This window comes from Heptranchias perlo, chromosome 5, assembly GCF_035084215.1.
Source record: "Heptranchias perlo isolate sHepPer1 chromosome 5, sHepPer1.hap1, whole genome shotgun sequence".
NCBI lineage: Eukaryota > Metazoa > Chordata > Chondrichthyes > Hexanchiformes > Hexanchidae > Heptranchias > Heptranchias perlo.
The window spans coordinates 119,842,755-119,865,821 of NC_090329.1; the positions used below are offsets into that span (position 1 = coordinate 119,842,755).

At 46.0% G+C, this 23,067-nt stretch overlaps 1 protein-coding gene across 1 annotated transcript; it reads left to right on the top strand.

Moving 5' to 3' along the window:
* Positions 1–5,404: 5,404 nt before the first annotated feature.
* Positions 5,405–22,465, top strand: LOC137322068 (photoreceptor cilium actin regulator-like). The gene is made up of 2 exons (XM_067985129.1): positions 5,405–9,574; positions 22,032–22,465. Exons 1-2 carry the CDS (start codon positions 5,472–5,474, stop codon positions 22,153–22,155), a joined length of 4,227 nt encoding a protein of 1,408 aa, XP_067841230.1. The 5' UTR covers positions 5,405–5,471; the 3' UTR covers positions 22,156–22,465.
* Positions 22,466–23,067: the final 602 nt, after the last annotated feature.

Consider the following 23,067-nt stretch of genomic DNA (forward strand, 5'->3'; position numbering starts at 1 on the left):
GGAAGGCAGAGAAAGCCAGCAAATGACCCGTTATATTAAAAACAGATAGCTTTTGTTCGCTGGTGGGCTTACGTGTAGCGTGACATGAACCCAAGATCCAGGTTGAGGCCATCCTCATGGGTGCGGAACTTGGCTATCAATTTCTGCTCGACGATTTTGCGTTGTCGTGTGTCTTGAAGGCCGCCTTGGAGTACGCTTACCCGAAGGTCGGTGGCTGAATGTCCTTGACTGCTGAAGTGTTCCCCGACTGAACCCTCCTGTCTGGCGATTGTTGCGCGGTGTCCGTTCATCCGTTGTCGCAGCGTCTGCATGGTCTCGCCAATGTACCATGCTCTGGGGCATCCTTTCCTGCAACGTATGAGGTAGACAACATTGGCCGAGTCACAGGAGTATGAACCATGCACCTGGTGGGTGGTGTCCTCTCGTGTGATGGTGGTATCTGTGTCGATGATCTGGCATGTCTTGCAGAGGTTACCGTGGCAGGGTTGTGTGGTGTCGTGGACGCTGTTCTCCTGAAAGCTGGGTAATTTGCTGCGAACGATAGTCTGTTTGAGGTTGGGTGGCTGTTTAAAGGCGAGTAGTGGAGGTGTGGGGATGGCCATAGCGAGGTGTTTGTCGCAGCAAATTACCCAGCTTTCAGGAGAACAGCGTCCACGACACCACACAACCCTGCCACGGTAACCTCTGCAAGACATGCCAGATCATCGACACAGATACCACCATTACACGAGAGGACACCACCCACCAGGTGCATGGTTCATACTCCTGTGACTCGGCCAACGTTGTCTACCTCATACGTTGCAGGAAAGGATGCCCCAGAGCATGATACATTGGCGAGACCATGCAGACGCTGCGACAACGGATGAACGGACACCGCGCAACAATCGCCAGACAGGAGGGTTCCCTCCCAGTCGGGGAACACTTCAGCAGTCAGGGACATTCAGCCACCGACCTTCGGGTAAGCGTACTCCAAGGCAGCCTTCAAGACACACGACAACGCAAAATCGTCGAGCAGAAATTGATAGCCAAATTCCGCACCCATGAGGACGGCCTCAACCGGGATCTTGGGTTCATGTCACGCTACACGTAAGCCCACCAGCGAACAAAAGCTATCTGTTTTTAATATAACGGGTCATTTGCTGCCTTTCTCTGCCTTCCGGATGCTTCTGCCTCTCTCTCTCTGTTTTTTTTTCTGTTTGCTTTTTTTTGTTGTCTGTATATTTGGGTGCTCTGTAGGTAACACCTCTCTGTCTGAACACGGTGATTGCCTTGGCAACGGGCAGTTGCAAAGACTTCTGTAATCACCATGTATTGTTCTGTGATTTATAAATGCGTAGGCTTCGAGGAGTTCCTGATATTTACCTGAGGAAGGAGGAAGCCTCCGAAAGCTTGTAAATTTCAAATAAAATCGTTGGACTATAACTTGGTGTTGTAAAATTGTTTATGATTATCCCTTTGATATGGACGGAACCTGTAACAAGACCTTGGGAGGTTTTTTGATGCAAGTAGGTATGTAGACGAAATGGCATCTTGTAGATTATTTGCCTTTTAACTTTGCTGGGACACAGGAGAGATCTGACAATTTTATGATGGTTAGGTGCCTGTAAAGTTGAAGGTGGTTGTATTGATACATTATCGGCTGTATGCAAAGGCCAGCCTGGAAGGCAAGATCTGTCAAAAGGAATACGGCCTAGGGTAAAGAAAAACTAAGACCTGCACAAGAGTGTTAGAGGGCCTTTGATAGTTCATGAATTTCTGTAACCGTCTTGATTGACAGATCAATCAGGATGTGTAATACTAAAGTCATTGGCAAGGGACATGAAAGGAATAGTAGGTAATGCTAAGACCTAACAGGATTGGAAAAACCTATCTAAAATAGTTGCTGGGCGAGATCTCACAATTCAATAAGGCCTGATCAGCTGACAACTTAACGTGTGTGCATTCTCCAGTACACTCACAAGGTTTTGCCACAAATGCTGCTGTTAAGTGTGTGTTCAATTATTGTTAATAATAATTAAAATATGCTTAATAAATCTGTGAATATCTACCTGTAATGCTATGAACCCTATTATTTTGAGGAGTAACTTATAAGAACATCCATCCTCTAACAATTCCGAGTTTGAGAGTGCACTGATCCTGCAGTAAGTGGTTTAAGAGCTTTCTCTTCGGGTGCCCAATGACATCACATACTGTCATCTCACAAATCAACTTAATCTGTCACATAGGTTGGAAAAAGTGTCTCTCTTGTGTTGCTATTGTCAGTACTGCATCCAGAACACGACACTTAATCTAAGAGGGACTTTCCCCATTCATTCTGGGTAAATCTTATACAAAGAAGTTATTTTCTCTCGAGTTAACCCCAATCTTAACAACAGTGCAGGAGACGAGTATAGGAATTACAATGAGCTGTTAGAAAACAGACAGTTATCCGTGTTTCTCTCTTATCCTTTGCACTGCGGGAAGATAGTCCACTGTTCCAAAAGGGATTCTTCTCCCTGTAGGCAGCAAAGTGAATGACTTGTACCATTTAATTGGCTAAAATATTGAGAAGTCGTGGCTAAAATTAGAGTTACGAAACACGCCCTGTGACAGTCGTAACAAATGTTACAAATTTTGTATGAAATTCATCTCGTTGCTGTTGTAATGAAGGTGCCGACCCATTTATTTTAATCGTCCTTCCTTAAATAGAGATCAGAGGAATTTCATACAAATAAGCATTTGTTACTGAAGTCACACTAAGGAAGGGGAAGATTTCCTGTTAACTAGGCATTTACCAAAATCAGAACCTCGTTTATAAAGAACAGGATTGTGGGTTTTGTTACAAATAGCACATGGGGTGGTCTTCTTTCCTCCTACTCCAGAAGTTTTCAGCTGGAAAAATAAATATCAATCTCACACAAAGAACAATTGCAAAAATCCATTTTATTATTTTTGCATCTGTTTTCAGATAAGGCTTGCAAAGCCATGTTTATTGCCTATCTCCAGTTGCCCTGAGGATTTCTTTTTAACAACAAAGTTTCTGTTAGAAGGCTGGAAATGTTGGTTTCAGTTTGATTTCCAGTGAAATGAAATGCAAAGACAGAGGTGACATGTAGCTGATGGAGTTCAGCAAAGGCAGAAGCAGATCTTCTTTGTTAGATGGCTGCATCGACCTCCATAGGTCTTGCAGCTGTAAGATAATTGACAGGTTAATGGCGCCAGCCATTTGAGAAGTTGTAGCTCGGATGGCCAACTCCTCCGAGAACACTGTTGAGGAAAATGATCAAGTGATAACTAAAGTATTGAACCTCTGTCTACAGTTGAATGACTGAACTGACAGTTCAGCCAAGGTGAAGGCTTAAAAAGGTGGGAGTTAGAATAGATACTTCAGAATTCCACAAGACCTGATCAACCGTTCCCCTCAAGCTCGAGAACTGTAACGTGTGAATTCTCCGGTAACTTATATTATCGTAAGTGTGCTCTTAAGTATATGTGTAATTGTTACTAATAATAGTTATCATTGTATGTTTAATTCCACTGATTGCCAATAAATGCCTTTAACCCCTATTACCTTGAGGAATTACTTATAAACTTGAAAGAACATCCAATTGCTAACACCTCCTCAACCTCGTTGCCCTCGCTGGAACCTCTGACACAATGAACCACACTATCCTCCTCCTTCCATGCCTCTCCTCCCTTGTCCATGTGGGGTTGCCTTTACTTGGTTCCACTCTTGCCAGCTTGAAGTCAATGGGGAGTAAAATTGGGTGGGGGATGTAAAACGAGTGTCTGATCTGGACCCGCCCCACTCCCACCAGGCAATTTCCATCATTCTCGGTACATCACAGAAAGGTCGGTCCGTTGTCTTCCTCTTTCTTGCCTCCCCATCCCCCCATTTTTCCAGCTCTCCTCTCCCGAAGGCACCAAGTCTTACTGGTTCCACAGGTGCCACTTCCCGCCGATACTTTGCCTAAGGGGCCATTCTTCACGTTTGAGCCAAGGAAATGAATTTGAGTTGGCTGTTCAGTCATTAAGGGCATCACAGCTGAGCCCAGTCTTCTTGTCACCCAATGTCCGCAAGCACTTTCTAGCCTAAATTAGAAATTAACAAGAGCGGGCTGATTTTTTTCCCCACTCTCCATAGCTCAGGCTTTCTGAGACCAATCGCAGCAACGCTACTGTTAGATGAGATCAGTTAACTAAGCACAGCCAGTGGATCTAACCAGGGTCTTTCCCGATCTGTTTGGCCTTGTTCCAGACTGGGCGGTGCATCTACCCGCTCTGCCATCAGGGGAACTTGTCCTATTAGTTCAATTAGATGTCAGCTTCACTTAGTTGGCAGCACTCTCATCTCTGAGTCAGATGGACATGGGTTCAAACCCCATTCCAAGAGTTAAGAACACAGTCTTAGACTGACATTTCATTTCAATGCATTTACTGACAGAGTGCTGCCTTATTGTCGGAGGTGCCGTCATTTCAAACACGGTGTTAAATCAAGGCATCATCTGCCTGTTCAGGTGGATAAAAAAGATTCCATGGCACCATTTTAAGAAAACCAGGGGAGTTCCCTCCCTATCCTGGCCGATAATTATCCCTCAACCAACACCACCAAAAAAAATGAATTAATCTCATTGTGCAAATTGGCTGCTGTATTTGCTTACAAAATAACAGTGACTATAGTTCAAAAGGACTTAATTGGTCAAGAAATGCTTTTTGTGGGACCTTGCTGCGTACAAATTGACTTCTGATCACAAGGACCTCATTGGCTGTGAAGTGCTTTGGGGACGTCATGAGGACATGAAAGGTGGTATATAAATGCAAATTCTTCTTTCCAACCACTGTTGAATGAGGCAGTGCTGCATATGGCGAGTGTAACCATAGGGTTAAGGAATTCGTAAACAAAGTTTCATGGTCAGAGTTCCTGAAGAAAGATTTATTTATGTCTTTGGTGTTAAAGACTGTCAAATCAAGGCTAGTGAATATTTACCTCCTGCTAACTCTACGAGTTTCATCAACTGATCCCAGTATCTGTTTAATATTTTTAAAAAACATTCTTCATTAACATTCCACGGGATGCAAAAGAGAACTGATTGGTCAGAGTCCGATTAATCTGATTAAGCTTAAAGTCTTATTTTTAGTTGCTGTGTCTCTGAAGACAGAAGCAAGGCAGGTAATGCGCTTAATCCAAAGTCTCTGAATCCTGAAGGTGGTGAGCAAGGGAACAGGGAAAGTGCAGTACTTCAAAAGGAAAAATACTCCAGAATCTGCGTGGAGTAACAGTAATGTTTTTATTATGTTCTGAAGAATGACCGTCAAAGACTCGAATGTCAAACCTGTCAACCCGTGAAGGTTTGGAGAGCAAGGGGGACAACTGAAGTCACGTTGAACAAGAGCATCTGGAGATGACAGCAGCTGCTGGGTAACACCGTTCTTTCTTTTTGCTGATTACTTCGAGGTTTTCTTTATTTTTTGCTTCGATAGGAAAATCAACAATGGGGTGCGCGCCGTCTCAAAGGGAAATAATCCAGCACCTCGCAAAAAATACGTTGAGGCCTCTGAAGAAAGCCAAGGCCCTCGCATCTCCGGATAATACACCCACTGAGAGCCTAAACCACTCGATCAGCGAAGGATCAGGCATCTCTGACAGCGAATCGAACCTGTCCGAGGATGTTCGGGAGAACATCAGCAGGCCAGGGAGTAAAGGGGAACGGTGGCGAGCAGGGAGGGGCCGTTGCCAGGATCCGCCTCTCTCGACGGTTCCCGGCCGCCTGCCCGAGCTTTACAACGAAGAGATGAAGAGAGAAAAACTGGCGGCCGGCGCCAAGGTGGCGGTGTCAGAGGTCATCGCTTCGCAGAAGTATGTGCCCCGGAACATGCCCGTTCAGAAACCCCACACGTACACCGACTGGCACGGCAACGCAGCTCAGCAACCTAAGAGAACCAGGAAACAAAAGGGTCGTCACGCAGCCAAGCAGACAAAGAGCGCCAAACTGAGGGCAAGAAGCCATTCGAGAGGTGAAGACGAAGAGAAAGTAGATTTTCCCGCGTTATTGGTTAAAGCCCACCAGGCGGCCTATGCTTACCTCAACCCCAGCCTTTCCAAGTACGACGCCGTCTTGAGTCTAACTGACCAAGCCGCAGAGACTCAACTAATCCTCCAACAGATGGTGAGTTTCTTGGCCCTTCGCTTCGAGGAAGTCAACCGGATCCTGGAGGAAATAGCTACCGAAGGCGAGAGGCTGGTCGAGGACGTTGGACCACATCTCGCGTGGTCCGTTGAGAAAGGAGCCCCAGAAGAGCAGCCAGACCTCCTGCAACAGTTGCTGCAGTACACGGTCAACAAGATGCAGGCAACGAATGGAAAGGTAACCTCCCTAACAGCCACTGCTCTGCAGGAAGCCTGTGGGTATCTGCAGTCCGCTGCAGACACTTTTCAAAAGAGACTCGCAGTGAAACAAGAAGTGGACAAGCGACTGCAGAGACTGATCATTCAATTGGAGGCCTGCGCGTTGCAGCAACCTCACACCAAACCAGGGGACACGGCCCTTTATTCCGAGGATAGTGGTATCGGAGCAGATACTGATTCCATGAAGGAATATTGCAATCCTGATAAATGTGGAAGGCGGGTAAGTTGTGATTCCCGTGCATACCATTTATGCAGGGATTCTCTTCCGCATTCTTCTCATAGACATGCAAACCTTTCGCATGCGATGGTTTGTACTTCAAAGACTCACGACTGCGCTCTCGAGCATCAATTCAAAGACATATTTTATTCACCTCTTGAGGAGAAAGCTTCGTCCGCCCATCCCTCCGAATCAGTGAATGCATCTAAATCTTCATTAATGAAGGCCAGAACATCGTTAGACTCCTTTGAGTCGGCTACGAGCGTTGAGTGCGAGGCCTTGCTTCGCACAGACTCGATGGACTTTTGCTCACTAGATGAAGAGGATGATGAAGAAAGCGAATCAGAAACAACTGCCGACGGAATGCACCGCAGGCCGAGGTCGTCCCCTCCAGAAACCGAAGCCGTGCGGCCCGCCCCAAGAAGGATTGATAACCCGGAGAACGAAGAGATGACCATCAAAATAAAAGATGCAATCAGTGGCAAAATCCAGTTTGTTCCAGTCACCCCGGGGTCTAACGTTTGGTCAGATGAGGACAGTAAATCGTACCCCGTGAGGCCTAGTACTGCAAACGGCTGCAAAACCCAAGTCGCCAAACAGCGCCGATCGAGGTCCGCCGAGTCGCTAAAGAGCAAGGCGGAGGACCCAACTCTTCTGGAACTTCAGAGGACGCAGAAAGATTTAAGCAGGCGGCTGGAGAAGATGTTCCAAGCCAAAGAAGTTAACCAGGGACCAGCGGAACGACAAACGATGGCAAAACCAAAGATAACGGCCAACCTGCCCAGTGCAGAACAGACCGCGCCCACAAACAAGCTCAAAGCCTCCCTCAACAAAAATTTCAGCATTCTGCCCAGTCAGGAGAAGGTGTTGGTGAAGAGGAATGACCTTGGTAAGGGTAGGCAGGTGGAAGACAGGAGAGGCAAAACCGGCCCAGCCAAGGTCACGCCTTTAAAACGTGACTCGGCCAAGGTCAAGGAAAATGAGGCGCCCAAGCCTTGCGCTGGAAAACCCGGCGTGCGTCCGCAGCGTAAATCCGTGCGGGGACTGATCGATACCTTCAGCCGGGGAAGCGGCGGCGCCAAACCTGGGGATCCGACAAGGCCGCTGGCTGCACCGGAGGGGACCGTGCGCTTCGACGCTCCTACCTTGCCCTCGGTCCCTTCAAGCCCGCCGCAAGTGCGCCCATCTCGCACGGCGCAAGAGGCGAGCGGCGAGCCGGCTTCGGCCGAGGCCACCACCTTTCTCCCTCCCGTGCCGGCCGACGAAGGGGCGGCGGAGAGCGGACTGGACGCGGAGGATTTCCCGTCGCCACCGTCAGCGCTCGAGCTTCCGCCGGGCGGTTTAACGGCCGTGGCCGGGACAAGGCGCGCGGGAGCGGGAGCGGGAGCGGGCACGTGCTGGGAAGAGGGCGCATGCGCGGCGGAGCGAGCCCCAACCGCCATCTCCGCCGTTTCCAAGGCAACGGTGACGCAGAGGCTGCTGGCGTCGCTCGACTCGGTGGCCTTGTTGCCGAGCAAACACACGGGGATCGGGACCGGGACCGGGGCCGCAAGAAGGTTTCCGAGGCCGGCCGAGCGAGAGGCTGAAGGGCGGTTGAGTAATAGCGGTTCTCCGAAGAGCCAGAAACGGGTCCCTATCGCGGAGTCTCAGTGCAGGCTAAAGGCAGCGGCGGCAGCGGGCCAACACTGGCAGCCGTACAAAATAATAAACCTGCGGTACGCCGGAGAATCCTGCAGCTCACCGGAAAGCGGATCGGCGCAGTTCGAGCCACCGGCGGACCACCAGCCCGACAACGGCAGGCCCGCGGCCGCCTCGCCTCCCGCGGCAAGCCAGGTCCGGAACGCGGGCGATTCGTCGCCGAGGGGAGAGAGCGCTGGTGAAAATGGTAGCGCGACGCCTCTCGCCAAAGTTACGCCCCTCGAGCGACAGTGCCAACGCCCCGTCACCTCAGCACTCAGCAGCCCAGCCGTCGTCAGGAAAACGCCACCGACCAAATTTACAGCTCACTCGCCCCCAACGGATAGGAAACTTGACAGTCCGTCTTCGCAACCCGGGCACCTTTTTCAGGCAAGCAGGTGTCCAGCTCCCTCACCCCCCGCAGAGAAGAGATTCCCAAGTCCACCTTTGCAGCCCAAGCATCTCTTTCGACCAACCGGTCACGCAGATCCCTTGCCCTCTGAGCCGAGCAGATGCTCAAATCCGCTTTGGGAGCCCAGGCACCTTTCTCAGGCTCTCGCCAACAGACAGCCAAGTCCGCCGAGCCTTCGTAAGCAGCTGAGTCCTCCGGCCAGTCCGAAGAGGCTGAGTCCACCTCCTCTGCCAAGGAAGCTGCCTAGCCCTCCTCTGCCAAGGAAGCTGCCTAGCCCTCCTCTGCCAAGGAAGCTGCCTAGCCCTCCTCTGCCAAGGAAGCTGCCTAGTCCTCCAACGCAACGAAAGCTTCCAAGCCCACCGTCACAGCGGAAACAAGCAAGTCCTCCCACGCACCGTAAGTTGCCAAGCCCCCCAACCGGCCGCAGAGAAGCAAGTCCACCGCCGAATTCTAACGGTGCTTCTCCGCCCATCTCGCCTGGCGTGGTGCGGAAAGGATCTTCCAACCATTTTGAGACTGGCCCGGAGTCTCAGTCACCTACGAACGTTGGATCCAATGCTTTATCTGTATTCTGTCCCTCGTCCGACTCCATGTTTGAGGCCAAACCGCCTTCTCCACCAACATGTTTCGGCACAGCTAATGCGGCTGGCCAATCACACAGCATCATCCTTGGGGACGGTAGCCCAATGATATCCAGAGTAGCATGGAGGAACAGCTTCGTGCTCAGGCAGCCGGGAGACCAGCAGAGAAGGTTGACATTGAGTGGTGTCCACCCACAACCATTTGTTAAGAAAAGTTTCTTTCCAGATTGTAAAACCAGGGCTCAGTTTAGACTCCCTGTATCAGGTTCAGCGGGAAGTGAACCCACGCTACACAGCATTGGGTAAGTATTGCCCTGGCTTCAATCAGTACTGCTGTGGGCATCATTCATGTGTGAGCTTAAGCTGTGAATATCTGCAGGCTATCCAATCGTCAGCAGGTAGGAAAGAAAGAAAGAACTTGCATTTATATAGCGCCTTTCACGACCTCAGGACTTCCCAAAGCGCTTTGCAGCCAATTAAGTACTTTTGAAGTGTAGTCATTGTTGTAATGTAGGAAACATGGCAGCAAATTTATGCACAGCAAGGTCCCACAAACAGCAATGTGATAATGACCATATAATCTGTTTTTAGTGATGTTAATTGAGGGATAAACTTTGGTCAGGGTACCTGGTAAAACTCCTCTGCGCTTCTGCAAAATAGTGCCACAGGATCTTTTACATCCACCTTAGAGGACATACGGGTCCTCGCTTTAACATCTCAACTGAAAGAAGGCCCTTCTGACAGTGCAGCACTCCCTCAGTACTGCATTGAGATATCAGCCTGGATTATATGTTCAAGTCTCTGGAGTGGGACTTGAACCCACAACCTTCTGACACCAAGGCAAGAGTGCTACCACTGACCAAGGCTGACACCAGAAAATACATTGTAGGTCTCAATGAGGAGAAATAAAAAAATAAATCGCAATAAAACACCAGAAATATTACTTTAGATCGAACTGCGCCTAAAATTTCAGGAGTAAATTACAGCCCGTTTAAAACTGGTTTCAATGCAAGAAGCTCGCGTTCTCTGTTATGGGGGCGAAGCTATGTTAATGAGCGGCAGAGGGTTTTCGTGACAGTTTTACTGAATTGGTGCAAAAGATTGAGCAAACTTGGGTGAAACATAAATACCAGCGTGAATCACTTAACACATATTTCCTCAATCTTTTGCACTGAAAATCGACATTACACCGTACTTAAGCTGTTGTTTCATTACAAGTTTTTAGGAAATTCTGGGCCTAGCCACCAGTGGAATTCTTAGCCCACTTCAAGCCCCTGCGTGGTAATTTCCTCCACTCTTTTCCATTCAATACCAGATGCTAGCAGTTCACTTTATCCCCAGTTGATCTTGTGATGGTTTAACAGCATAGTGCACTGTATTGGTCATTTCTAAGTTGCAGTGCACTGAATATTGTAATTCTTTTTAATAGCTTTTGTTGTATTAGTTCTAACATGCTTCTAACCCGACTGATTGGTATTACCTCCAGGTTAGATGAAGTAACAGACATGACAATAACTGCCACTTCAGTTGGTGTTACATGGGGAGTCAGTGAAATGAGACCAGGTTGCTTATGGTGGGGGGGAGGCTCAGTGTGGGGGCAACAATGTATAGGTGCCAGAAATTATGATTTTTTTAAAAATTATTTAAGATGAGATTTTTTAATTGGTGGATTGGTAGCAGTAGAATTGCAATATTATCAAATCTACCACAAATATAAGTAGAGATAATGAAGGCTGTTCAGCCCATTTAGTGCATCCTTTCAAATTCTCCCATCACAGTGTCCAACTACCTTTTGAATGACTCCAGAGTTTTTGCTTCTATTATCCTTACCCTATCCAGAAAAGTTATTCCAAGTATCGATCATTCCTTGTGCGAAGAGGTGCTTCCGACAACAGTCTAGAACTTGCCTTGTGCAGGAACAGGAGTAGGTCATTCAGTCCCTCGAACCTGTTTGGCCATTCATCCAGATCATGCTTGATCTGTACCTCAACACCATTTACCCGCCTTTGATCCATATCCCTTGCTACCCTTACCTAACAAATATCTATCATTCTCAGTCTTGAAAATTTCAATTCAACAAGCATCGACAGCCTTTTAGGGGAGCAAGTTCCAGATTTCCACTATCCTTCGTGTGAAAAAGTGCTTCCTGCTTTCACTCCTGAATCCCATAGCCCTAATTTTACGATTGTATCCCCTTGTTCTGGATTTCTCCACCAGAGGGAATAGCTTCTCTTTATCTACCCTATCAAATCTCTTTATCATTTTAAACACCTCAACTTTCTAAACTCAAGAGAATACAAACCAAGTTTATGCAATCTGTCTTCCCGGTATCATTCAAGTGAATCTGCGCTGTACCCCCTCCAATATCCTTCCTGAGGTGCAGTGTCCAAAACCAAACACAGTGCTCCAGATGGGGTCTGACCAAGGCTTTGTACAGCTAAAGCATCATTTCCTCCCCTTAGTATTACAGCCCCCTTGAGATAAAGGCCAACATCCCATTAGCCTTTCTGATTACTTTCTGTACCTGCGCACTAGCTTTTAGTAATTTATGTACATCGACATCCAAATCCCTTTGTTCACCACAGATCCTAGTGTCTCACCATTTGGAGTACTGTGTTCTGTTTTGGGCACTGCACCTCAGGAAGACCTCCTCTTGGGAAATAAGGAAGGGCAGGTGACAGAAGTGTTAGTGAGGGATCACTTTGGGACCAGTGATCATAATTCCATTAGTTTTAAGATAGCTATGGAGAATGATAGGTCTGGCCCAAAAGTTAAAAGGAACCCTCACAACATTCAAGAAGCATTTGGATGAGCACTTGAAATGCCATAGCATACAAGGCTACGGACCAAATGCTGGAATATGGGATTAGAGTAGACAGGGCTTGATGGCCGGCGCGGACACGATGGGCTGAAGGGCCTCTATCCGTGCTGTATAACTCTATGACTCTAAATTGGGGAAAGGCCAATTTTGATGGTATTAGACAGGAACTTTCAGAAGTTGATTGGGAGAGTCTGTTGGCAGGCAAAGGGACGTCTGGTAAGTGGGAGGCTTTCAAAAGTGTGTTAACCAGGGTTCAGGGTAAGCACATTCCTTATAAAGTGAAGGGCAAGGCTGGTAGAAGTAGGGAACCTTGGATGACTCGGGAGATTGAGGCCCTAGTCAAAAAGAAGAAGGAGGCATATGACATGCATAGACAGCTGGGATCAAGTGGATCCCTTGAAGAGTATAGAGATTGCCGGAGTAGAGTTAAGAGAGAAATCAGGAGGGCAAAAAGGGGATATGAGATTGCTTTGGCAGATCAGGCAAAGGTGAATCCAAAGAGCTTCTACAAATACATAAAGGGCAAAAGGGTAACTAGGGAGAGAGTAGGGCCTCTTAAGGATCAACAAGGTCATCTATGTGCAGAACCACAGGAGATGGGTGAGATCCTAAATGAATATTTCGCATCGGTATTTACGGTTGAGAAAGGCATGGATGTTAGGGAACTTGGGGAAATAAATAGTGATGTCTTGAGGAGTGTACATATTACAGAGAGGGAGGTGCTGGAAGTCTTAACGCACATCAAGGTAGATAAATCTCCGGGACCTGATGAAATATATCCCAGGACGTTATGGGAGGTTAGGGAGGAAATTGCGGGTCCCCTAGCAGAGATATTTGAATCATCAACAGCTACAGGTGAGGTGCCTGAAGATTGGAGGGTAGCAAATGTTGTGCCTTTGTTTAAGAAGGGCGGCAGGGAAAAGCCTGGGAACTACAGACCGGTGAGCCTGACATTTGTAGTGGGTAAGTTGTTAGAGGGTATTCTGAGAGTCAGGATCTACGGGCATTTGGCGAGGCAGGGACTGATTAGGAACAGTCAGCATGGTTTTGTGAGAGGAAAATCATGTCTCACGAATTTGATTGAGTTTTTTGAAGGGGTAACCAAGAAGATAGATGAGGGCTGTGCAGTAGACGTGGTCTACATGGACTTTAGCAAAGCCTTTGAGAAGGTACCGCATGGTAGGTTGTTACATAAGGTTAAATCTCACGGGATCCAAGGTGAGGTAGCCAATTGGATACAAAATTGGATTGACGACAGAAGGCAGAGGGTGGTTGTAGAGGGTTGTTTTTCAAATTAGAGGCCTGTGACCAGCGGTGTGCCTCAGGGATCGGTGCTGGGTCCGCTGTTATTTGTTATTTATATTAATGATTTGGATGAGAATTTAGGAGGCATGGTTAGTAAGTTTGCAGATGACACCAAGATTGGTGGCATTGTGGACAGTGAAGAAGGTTATCTAGGATTGCAACGGGATCTTGATAAATTGGGCCTGTGGGCCAATGAATGGCAGATGGAGTTTAATTTAGATAAATGTGAGGTGATGCATTTTGGTAGATCGAATCGGGCCAGGACCTATTCCGTTAATGGTAGGGCGTTGGGGAGAGTTATAGAACAAAGAGATCTGGGAGTACAGGTTCATAGCTCCTTGAAAGTGGAGTCACAGGTGGATAGGGTGGTGAAGAAGGCATTCAGCATGCTTGGTTTCATTGGTCAGAACATTGAATACAGGAGTTGGGATGTCTTGTTGAAGTTGTACAAGACATTAGTAAGGCCACACTTGGAATACTGTGTACAGTTCTGGTCACCCTATTATAGAAAGGATATTATTAAACTAGAAAGAGTGCAGCAAAGATTTACTAGGATGCTACCGGGACTTGATGGTTTGACTTATAGGGAGAGATTGGATAGACTGAGACTTTTTTCCCTGGAGAGTAGGAGGTTTAGGGGTGATCTTATAGAAGTCTATAAAATAATGAGGGGCATAGATAAGGTAGATAGTCAAAATCTTTTCCCAAAGGTAGGGGAGTCTATAACGAGGGGACATAGATTTAAGGTGAGAGGGGAGAGATACAAAAGAGTCCAGAGGGGTAATTGTTTCACTCAAAGGGTGGTGAGTGTCTGGAACGAGCTGCCAGTGGCAGTAGTAGAGGCGGGTACAATTTTGTCTTTTAAAAAGCATTTGGACAGTTACATGGGTAAGATGGGTATAGAGGGATATGGGCCAAGTGCAGGCAATTGGGACTAGCTTAGTGGTATCAACTGGGCGACATGGACATGTTGGGCCGAAGGGCCTGTTTCCATGTTGTAAACTCCTATGATTCTAAGACTATATTGGCCTTGGAGGGGGTACAGTGCATATTCAACAGAATTTAACAGGGGCTTTAAGGGTTAAATATGAGGACAGTTTTGCATAAACTTGGCTTGTATCCCATTGAGTTCATTCAGGCTAAAGGCTTCGAATTAGTTGTCGTCTTATCCTACAGTCAAGGTCACCAACGGTCCCAGTTAAGATGCATCATTCAAGCTATTGTACAAGGAGAGATGCAGCCAGCGATATACTCACCCTTTTAATGGAACCATCATTGACTGCAGGCAATTCCTTTTTTTTGAGTAGTGGCATAAGAACTGGGGACAACTATAACAAGGAGCAATGTCTCAGGAGAATTGGTCCTGCTGGTTACTGGGAGCACAGAAGAACGTGGAGAATTTGTACTGGGCGGTGACTAGCCACACCAGAGTTTTTCCCTGGCCCAGTGCATGTTCCAAATGGCCTGGTTTAGCTAGTGATGGTTCACTCTGTGTTTGAAGTTCTGTGTATAAGAGGCAGAGTTCAGATAGTGACACTGTCCAAGAAAGAATCCCACTTGCTATAATCTGGGAAGTCAGGGTGCCTGCGAGAGAAATATAATTCTGTTGCGCAAGAATTTAAAGAAGAGAAAGGGGGAAGGGCAGGAAAGGGGTAAAAGAATCTACAGAGTTGATGAGGTTGAAGTTGTGCTGTGAAATATTGGTTACGAGGAGTGAACCGTTCGTGAAATTCCTCTGTTTGCTTTTTTAACAAAGGCATAACCCCATTTAAAAAATACAGGTTAATGCCCTTGTTAAATAGTGGACGCAGGAACTCATACAAACTCATTATAGAGTTTGTTACTAATATCACACAGAGAGACTTCAATCTCCATGGTTTTGTCACACTAAATGAGCCCTATCTCATTTCAGATTAGATTTATCAATAACATGCATCATTACAACATTTCCTACATTACAACTACATGTCAAAAGTATTTCATTGGCTGTAAAGGACTTTGGGACGTCCTGAGGTCGTGAAAGGCACTATATAAACGCAACTTCTTTCTTTACATCACATCCTCTCATAATAGCCAAACACATAAAAGACTTTTAAATTTCTGTTGACGTAATAAGAACTTAAGAAATAGAAGCAGGAGTAGGCCATACGGCCCCTCGAGCCTGCTCCACCATTCAATAAGATCATGGCTGATCTTCGACCTCAACACCACGTTCCCTCCCGATCCCCATATCCCTTGCTGTAACATGCCAAATATATCCAGACATTAGAGACAGTGCAAAAAAGGGCAACCCAATAATTCCTAACTCAATACAGCTGAGTCACGAGGAGAGGTTGGAGTGCCTGGAATTGTTTCCTCTGGAAAACAGAAGGCTGAGGGGAGATAGTATTCAAATACTATCTTACGATTCTTAAGGGAACAGATAAATCGAACCCTGATAACATGGATTTCTACACTGCCTCTAATGTCTGGATATACTTGGCATGTAGAGATAAGAAATAGTAAAGGCAAGAAGTCACTTGTGGGAGTAGTTTATATGCCCCCTAACAGTAACTACACTATAGAACAGGGTATACAGGAAGAAATAATGGAGGCTTGTGAGAAAGGAACAGCGATAATCATGGGTGATTTTAATCTACCTATAGATTGGAAGAATCTGATTGGCAAAGGTAGCCTGGAAGATGAGTTCATAGAGTGCTTTCGAGACAGTTTCTTAGAGCAGCATGTTCTAGAGTCAACCAGAGAGCAGGCTATTCTAGATCTGGTAATGTGTAATGAGACAGGATTAATTAATAACCTCATTGTAAAGGAGCTTCTAGGTAGCAGTGATCACAATATGACCTGGAATAAAAAACTAGTATCAGTAATGGTGGCCGTGAAACTACCGGATTGTCGTAAAAACGCATCTGGTTCACTAATGTCCTTTAGGGAAGGAAACCTGCCGTCCTTACCCAGTCTGGCCTATTTGTGACTCCAGATCCACAGCAATGTGTTGATTCTTAATTGCCCTCTGAAATGGCATGGCAAGCCACCCAGTTTTACAATCTCGCTACAAAAAGTCATAATAAGAATAAAACCGGACGGACCACCCGGCATCGGACCACTAGGCACCGGACACAACAAAGGCAAAGCAAGCCCAGTCGACCCTGCAAAGCCCCCCTCACTAACATCTGAGGACTTGTGCCAAAATTGGGAGAGCTGTCCCACAGACTAGTCCAGCAACAGCCTGAACTAGCCATACTCACAGAATCATACCTTACAGCCAACGTCCCAGACTCTTCCATCACCATTCCTGGGTGATCATTGCAAGAGAGATTGCAAAATTCTTAGGTACCGAGGGATCTGGGTGTCCTAGTACATGAATCACAAAAAGTTAGTCTGCAGTTACAGCAAGTGATTAGGAAGGCAAATGGAATATTATCATTTATTGCAAGGGGAATGGAATATAGAAGTAGAGATGTTTTGCTACAGTTGTACAGGGCATTGGTGAGATCACATCTAGAATACTGTGTGCAGTTTTGGTCTCCTTATTTAAGAAAGGACATAATTGCTTTAGAGGTGGTTCAGAGAAGGTTCACCCAACTGATTCCAGGGATGAGGGGGTTATCTTATACGGAAAGGTTGGACAAGTTGGGCCTGTATACACTGGAGTTTAGAAGAATGAGAGGTGATCTTATTGAAACATATAAGATCCTGAGGGGACTAGAAGGGGTAGATGCTGAGAGGATGTATCCCCTTGTGGGAGAGACTAGAACTAGGGGCTACAGTTTAAAAATAAGGTCTCCCATTGAAGACGGAGATGAGGAGAAATGTTTTCTCTGAGTGTCGTGAGTCTGTGGAACTCCCTTCCCCAGAGAGCGGTGGAGGCAGGGTCATTGAATATTTTTAAGGCTGAGTTCGATAGATACCTGATTAACAAGGGAGTTATAGGTTATAGTTGGTAGACGGGAAACTAGGGTTGAGGTCACAATTTGATCAGCCATGTTCTTATTAAATGGCAGAGCAGGCTCGAGGGGACGAATGGCCTACTCCTGCTCTTAATTCGTATGTTACAGCAATGCTGCTTCACGCCCGTTCCGGCTCGCTGAATGTGAAGTTGATTAATTGAATTGAATTTTTAATTAATTGAATCATTAAATTTGTTAATCTGTTAGACAAAGAACAGTAGATGGGATGGAGTGATTACCAAGCATTTATCTGCTTGAGGCAGATAGAATTAACTGAGAAAGCAAAGTTCAAGAGGTTTATAATTGTCTTCTGAACAGTGACAGCCTTAACGTTACTCTTTGATACCTGTGGTTATTTCTATTAGATATACTAGTGGATCAATGCAATGCTTCCTCAAATCCAAATATTATATTATGTAACACAACATGGGGCAGATGTTCTGTTCCTGTGTCTGAATGTATGGATCGCCTGAGCACAATGCATGGAGGAAAATCAAGCAAGGGGATCAGATGCCTGGAAGGGAGCTGGCCCGATTTTCTGTCAGAAAATCAGGCAGGTTTTCTTACCCGCATGTAATCCTTCCAGGCCAGATTTTCTTCTACACAGGCAATCCAATACGCCTAGATGCAGAAACGAACAGCTGCCCACCGTAGTATTCTGCTGCTAAGGTGGAGCTTGTTCTTTTAAGGCCACAAAATGTGATTGTTTTTTAACTAAACTCAGGCGTCAAGCAGTCAGAGCTTAATTGTTGTTTGGCCAGCGAACTTTGCAGCTTGGAATGTGCTCGTCAACATCAGGCACCAGGCCAGAAGCATTCGGCTTTAAATGACTGGCTTTATTTCTCTCGTGTAAACACCGTTTAGTATTTTTACGGACAAAATATGCACTGATCACAACAGCCCCAAAAATCCACAGTAGGCACATCCACCGGGATCTCCATTGCTGACCCTGCCAAGCTTTGCGGAGTAGTGGGGCGAGCTTTCTGAAGTAGTTATCTCCCTGTTGTGGGAAAATCACCACTCGGAGTCGGACTTAAAGATTCAACATGCAGTTTATTGGACAAAGTACTTTGGGAGAAGAACTGGACGCTCCGCAGCGCACGCAACTAACATCTCAACTTCAAAATGGTTGTCATGCTTTTTTTATACCTTTGAAATACAGATTTTCAGCAACTATTACATCATTAGTCTTTATTAGTGTACACATTAGCCAATTAAGCCCGCACAGCAACCACGGACCTCCAATCATATTAAAACAACTGTTATCACCTTAAGACAATATGGTCTTTGTCTATTCAGTCTGGTTTGTAGTTTTTATCAGCTCGTTGTGAAATGTCTTTTGTATTCCCAGACTGTAAGTCAGTTTTCTGAACATACAAACTCAGCATTTTAAAATGTCTTTTCCCACAGTCACAGAATCCATTTTGTTTAGTAGAGTCCATTTTGTTAGTAGTCAAGTGTTATGTTTAAGCTTTTAATTAGGGTTAGTCTGGTCTGCACAAAGCGCATTTCAGTGTGGTCTTGGGGCAATGACCGCAGCCATGCACACAATAGTCACTTCATCTTTGCCTTTAACCCAACAGCCCAAATTTTACCCTAACATCCCCAAGGAAGGGAGTTACAGGTGTTTCCGTAGCCCCTGTTGTATGGCGGCCATTTTAAAAACAAAATTTAAATGTGGCTGCCAAAGTTTCAGGATCCAGGTCACAATCCTAGCCCCAACACCCAAGAGGGTCCCACAACCACTATTTGGTCAGCCAGTGCACTGGCCATATTCCTGGTCCCAGTGAAGACTGGAATTCTGATGAGAGAATCTACACCCTTGGCCCTGAATCTCCTCACGACAATGCCCTCATAAGGGGTGGGCAAAGGCCCTGCCCCCATAAGCCCGTCCTGAATTCTTCGCCACTAGGTCATGACCTGGTGTATCCAGAATCAGGCCTAGTTTCCAGCTAGAAGAGCTTCAGATTTTCAACCCCATTGTTTTTAAATGTACGAGTAGAGAGTTTCAAAGCAATAATATAACAACTGGTGGGACTGAATAGACATGGGCAGTAGGTGCATGAAAACAACATCCCCTCCAAGTCACCCACCGACCTGACTTCGACCTATATCGCCATTCCTTCATCATCACTGGATCAAAATTCTGAAACTCCCTTCCTAACAGCACTGTGGGAGCACCTTCACCACACGGACTGGCAGCAGTTCAAGAAGAAGCTCACCACCAACTTCTCCAGGGCAACTAGGGAAGGGCAATAAATACCGGCCTTGCCAGCGATGCCCACAGCCCGCTAATGAATGTAAAAAAGGTTCAGAGAGGGCCTGAGGGGAGATAGGAGAGAAACTAGATGTTGGATCAGGACTAGAGCAGTGGGCGAGCCTGGGGAAGATTTGGTGGGCATGGGGAAGGGGGAAGCAGCAGATGCAGCTGAGTGGATGATCACAAACTTAATGACAAAGAATTTCATGAACTACTCACTTGTTGTTCGAGGTGAGGTTGGAGGAGTCAGGGGAGAGGGGTTTAAGGAAATGATTGGTAGTGGAGAAAAGTCAGGGGTTACCTTTGCTCTCCAGGATGATCCTGGAGTAGTGGACGGTTTTGGCAGAAGAGAGTCAGACCGACAGCACTTCATGTGGTCCAGCCAGATCTAGCGATGGATAGCTAAACCAATTGTGCACCAGATACACTCAAATCTGCACCCCTTGGACTTAACAGAGTGAAGATGTGGACCATACCAGGAAAAATGACCAGAATGGAAGAGATTAAATCTTTCACTAGGGACAAAGGCATCAACGGTGGAGGAGAGCAAGTGGTTGAGCAGATCGACAACTGCAGAAGTATTGTGGTGAATGGAGGGCCAAAGGCTGGGCAATTAGGAGTTTGAAATTGCAGTTGTATGTGGCTTGCGGTCGGGTTTTCTCCAGGGTGGATGCAGAAGGAAATGGGGTTGGAAGAGGTAGGGGAATGTGCGTGGTGAGAAATAGAAGGAAGTGTTCGGAGATGGTCTTGTCTGTGGGAATTAGGAAATTGCTTGAAAAAGAATATTAAAGGGTTACGTGGCGTGAGCAGGAGAGTGGGTGATTCATGTGGAGAAAGACTTGATAGGCCAAATGGCCTTTTTCAGTGATGTAATGTTCTATTATTCTAAAAAATTAGACACTTTGGAGTAGTTGTTGGCTTTGTGCGATAGTGTAAAACAGGCGACAGCGAGTCGGCAGCCCGTTTTACATCTCTCCCGATTTTTATTTCCATTGCCTTCAACCGAAACGAAAATCGGGAGAGAGTTAAAACGAGTTGTTGATTTGCTATCACCCGTTTTACACTATCGCACAAAGTCAAAATCTGTCTCTTTGTAGGATACAAAACAACAAAGTATGTGTTGCTTTGTGGATTACATTGAGGGTCCTGTACAGGTGTACAATTCTTTGCACTTTTCACTTGGCTGTAACAATTATTTGGCAAGGTTAGGGTCTTTTTTCTTGTCTGGGTGCTCAAGTTGCGTGGGTGAGAGGGGAGGAAGGAAGTCACATCGGACTGAAGAAGTTCTTGAGGGAGTTGAAGGGCTCTAGGGTGTGGTGATCCATCCGTTCAGACATTCCTTTAGCTGTAGGGTCTATGGATGGCTGGAGGTGAGCTTGCAGGACACCAATACCTCATGGTGTTTTCCTAATTCCAGGTGCCTAATGACTAGGCCCAACCCCATCTACTTATCTTCTCAGCATGCCAAACTGCCTCTTCTCTCTGAAGAAGCACACCCAGTTGTCTGCTGCAATGGCCCTCACTGTTGACATAATGCTTCCTTTATGTAAAACAGGTTGTGCCTAACATCCGTTCTTACCTCTAACCTTCTAATTTACAACTTTTGTCCCTGGCATTTGAACTCTTCATCTTAGTGAACACTTTGCCTGAATCATCTTTGTCAAGTCTTTTCATAATCGTGAAAACTTCATTCAGATCACCTCAATGTCTCGTTTCCAAACAGAACTTCCTTTTACGTTCCCCTCTAACTCATATTCCTGTCCTTTTCACTCTCAAGGGCAACAATAATTAGGTAACCAATAATTCAGAGTCTCATTCACCAACAATTTGATCTCCTGGACTGGTTTTGATTGCCTGAGTGGGCTGGAGAGGAATTTTTCAGTGTATTATTTCCTTTATTGTCCCTGGGTTTTTCTCTTTTTTTTGCATCTCCCAGGAAATTACATTGCTGCAGAGAGGTGGGTGGGGGGGTGGAGTATCTAGTCATGATGCTCCAGCCATCATGAATGTGGGGCAGGCAAAATGGACCAGCTGGCCTTTTCCTGCCCATCAATTTCATATGTTTCGTAACAATTCAACCTCTTTAGATTTGATAGGATGAGGGTGGGGGTAGGGAGAGGAAGTGGGTGAGGTCTGATTCCTGGTAGTTTACAGGTCTCAACTCTAAGCATGAAAGATTTGGATTGATCACCTCTCAAAGCGGTTCATATATGCTAAATTCCTTATTTAGTGGCTGCCATTATGTAGGCGAAGCGTTGCAGAGGTGAAACTTGTAGCCTCCTCATATTACACTGTACTGTTATATAACACACAAAACCACTGCAAACAGACATAGATGAAGTAGTTAAATGCACTCTAATGAGATTGGCATAGACATTAGCTTCTTATTCTAATCCCAGTGAACTATTTTTTTCTTCCCTCAACAGTTTAGATGGGAATTCTGAGAATGAAGGCGATCCGAGGAAGAGGCACTACATATCCGATCTGAGAGGGGCCAGCCGATCTGTCTCCCACCCAGAACTGTGCGTCGTTGGTCAGGGGCTGCAGTGAGACTTACACGGCAAACACTAAAGACTCTGTTGCACTGTGTGGGGTTTCCAATGCTTGCAGTCCAGGTCGAACTCAGATTATCTGGTCTTACAATAGCGTGACAAAGTAATCCTATCTGGTCTGTACTTATTGAGGATGACCTATTTAAAATGGTGTGCACAGCATATTGGAAAATATTTATTTTATTTACTTATTTCTAAATTGGTATTGGATGACTGTGATTTTGAGACAATGTCTTTTCATCTCTAGGAGAACTGTATTGGGATAGAATCAAGCCCCAACAGATGGAATTAAAATCTTTTGTCTGAGACTGAAGTGACTTTCATTAGCCATAATCCAGTTCTGAATGATCACACACATTCAAACCGACTTTGTCGCTAAAAGATAAATAAGCATGAGTAATATTTCAAACATAACTAAACATTTGTCACGGAATTTTCCTGACTGAATGAACGTGTTGTGATCCTTCAATTTGTGGAAGGATTAAACAAAATGCAATAGCTTACCTGCAAAGCCCAATCTTCCACTGACTGCCCCTTGCAAAGACTGAAAGGAAAATCCTGGAGAGGAAAGTTGATAATAAGGTTTGTGACCCAGTGCTCTTTCCAATACAGCCAACTGGCTTTCTCTTAACAATTTATTTTTGTTAAGTTTAGTAAACAACCTAATAAATTAAGGCATGGCAGGGCAGCTCACACCCATCGAATGCACGGCCTGTGCCATGTGAGAACTCCAGGACTCTTCCCGTGTCCTGGACAACCACAGGTGCAGGAAGTGTCGTCAGCTGGAGGAGCTCGAGCTCCAGATTTCGGAGCTTGAGCAGCAGCTGACGTCACTGCAGTGTATCCACGTGGCTGAGAGCTCCGTGGATAGCACATTTCAGAAGGTGGTCACCCCGCAGCTTAAGAGAGT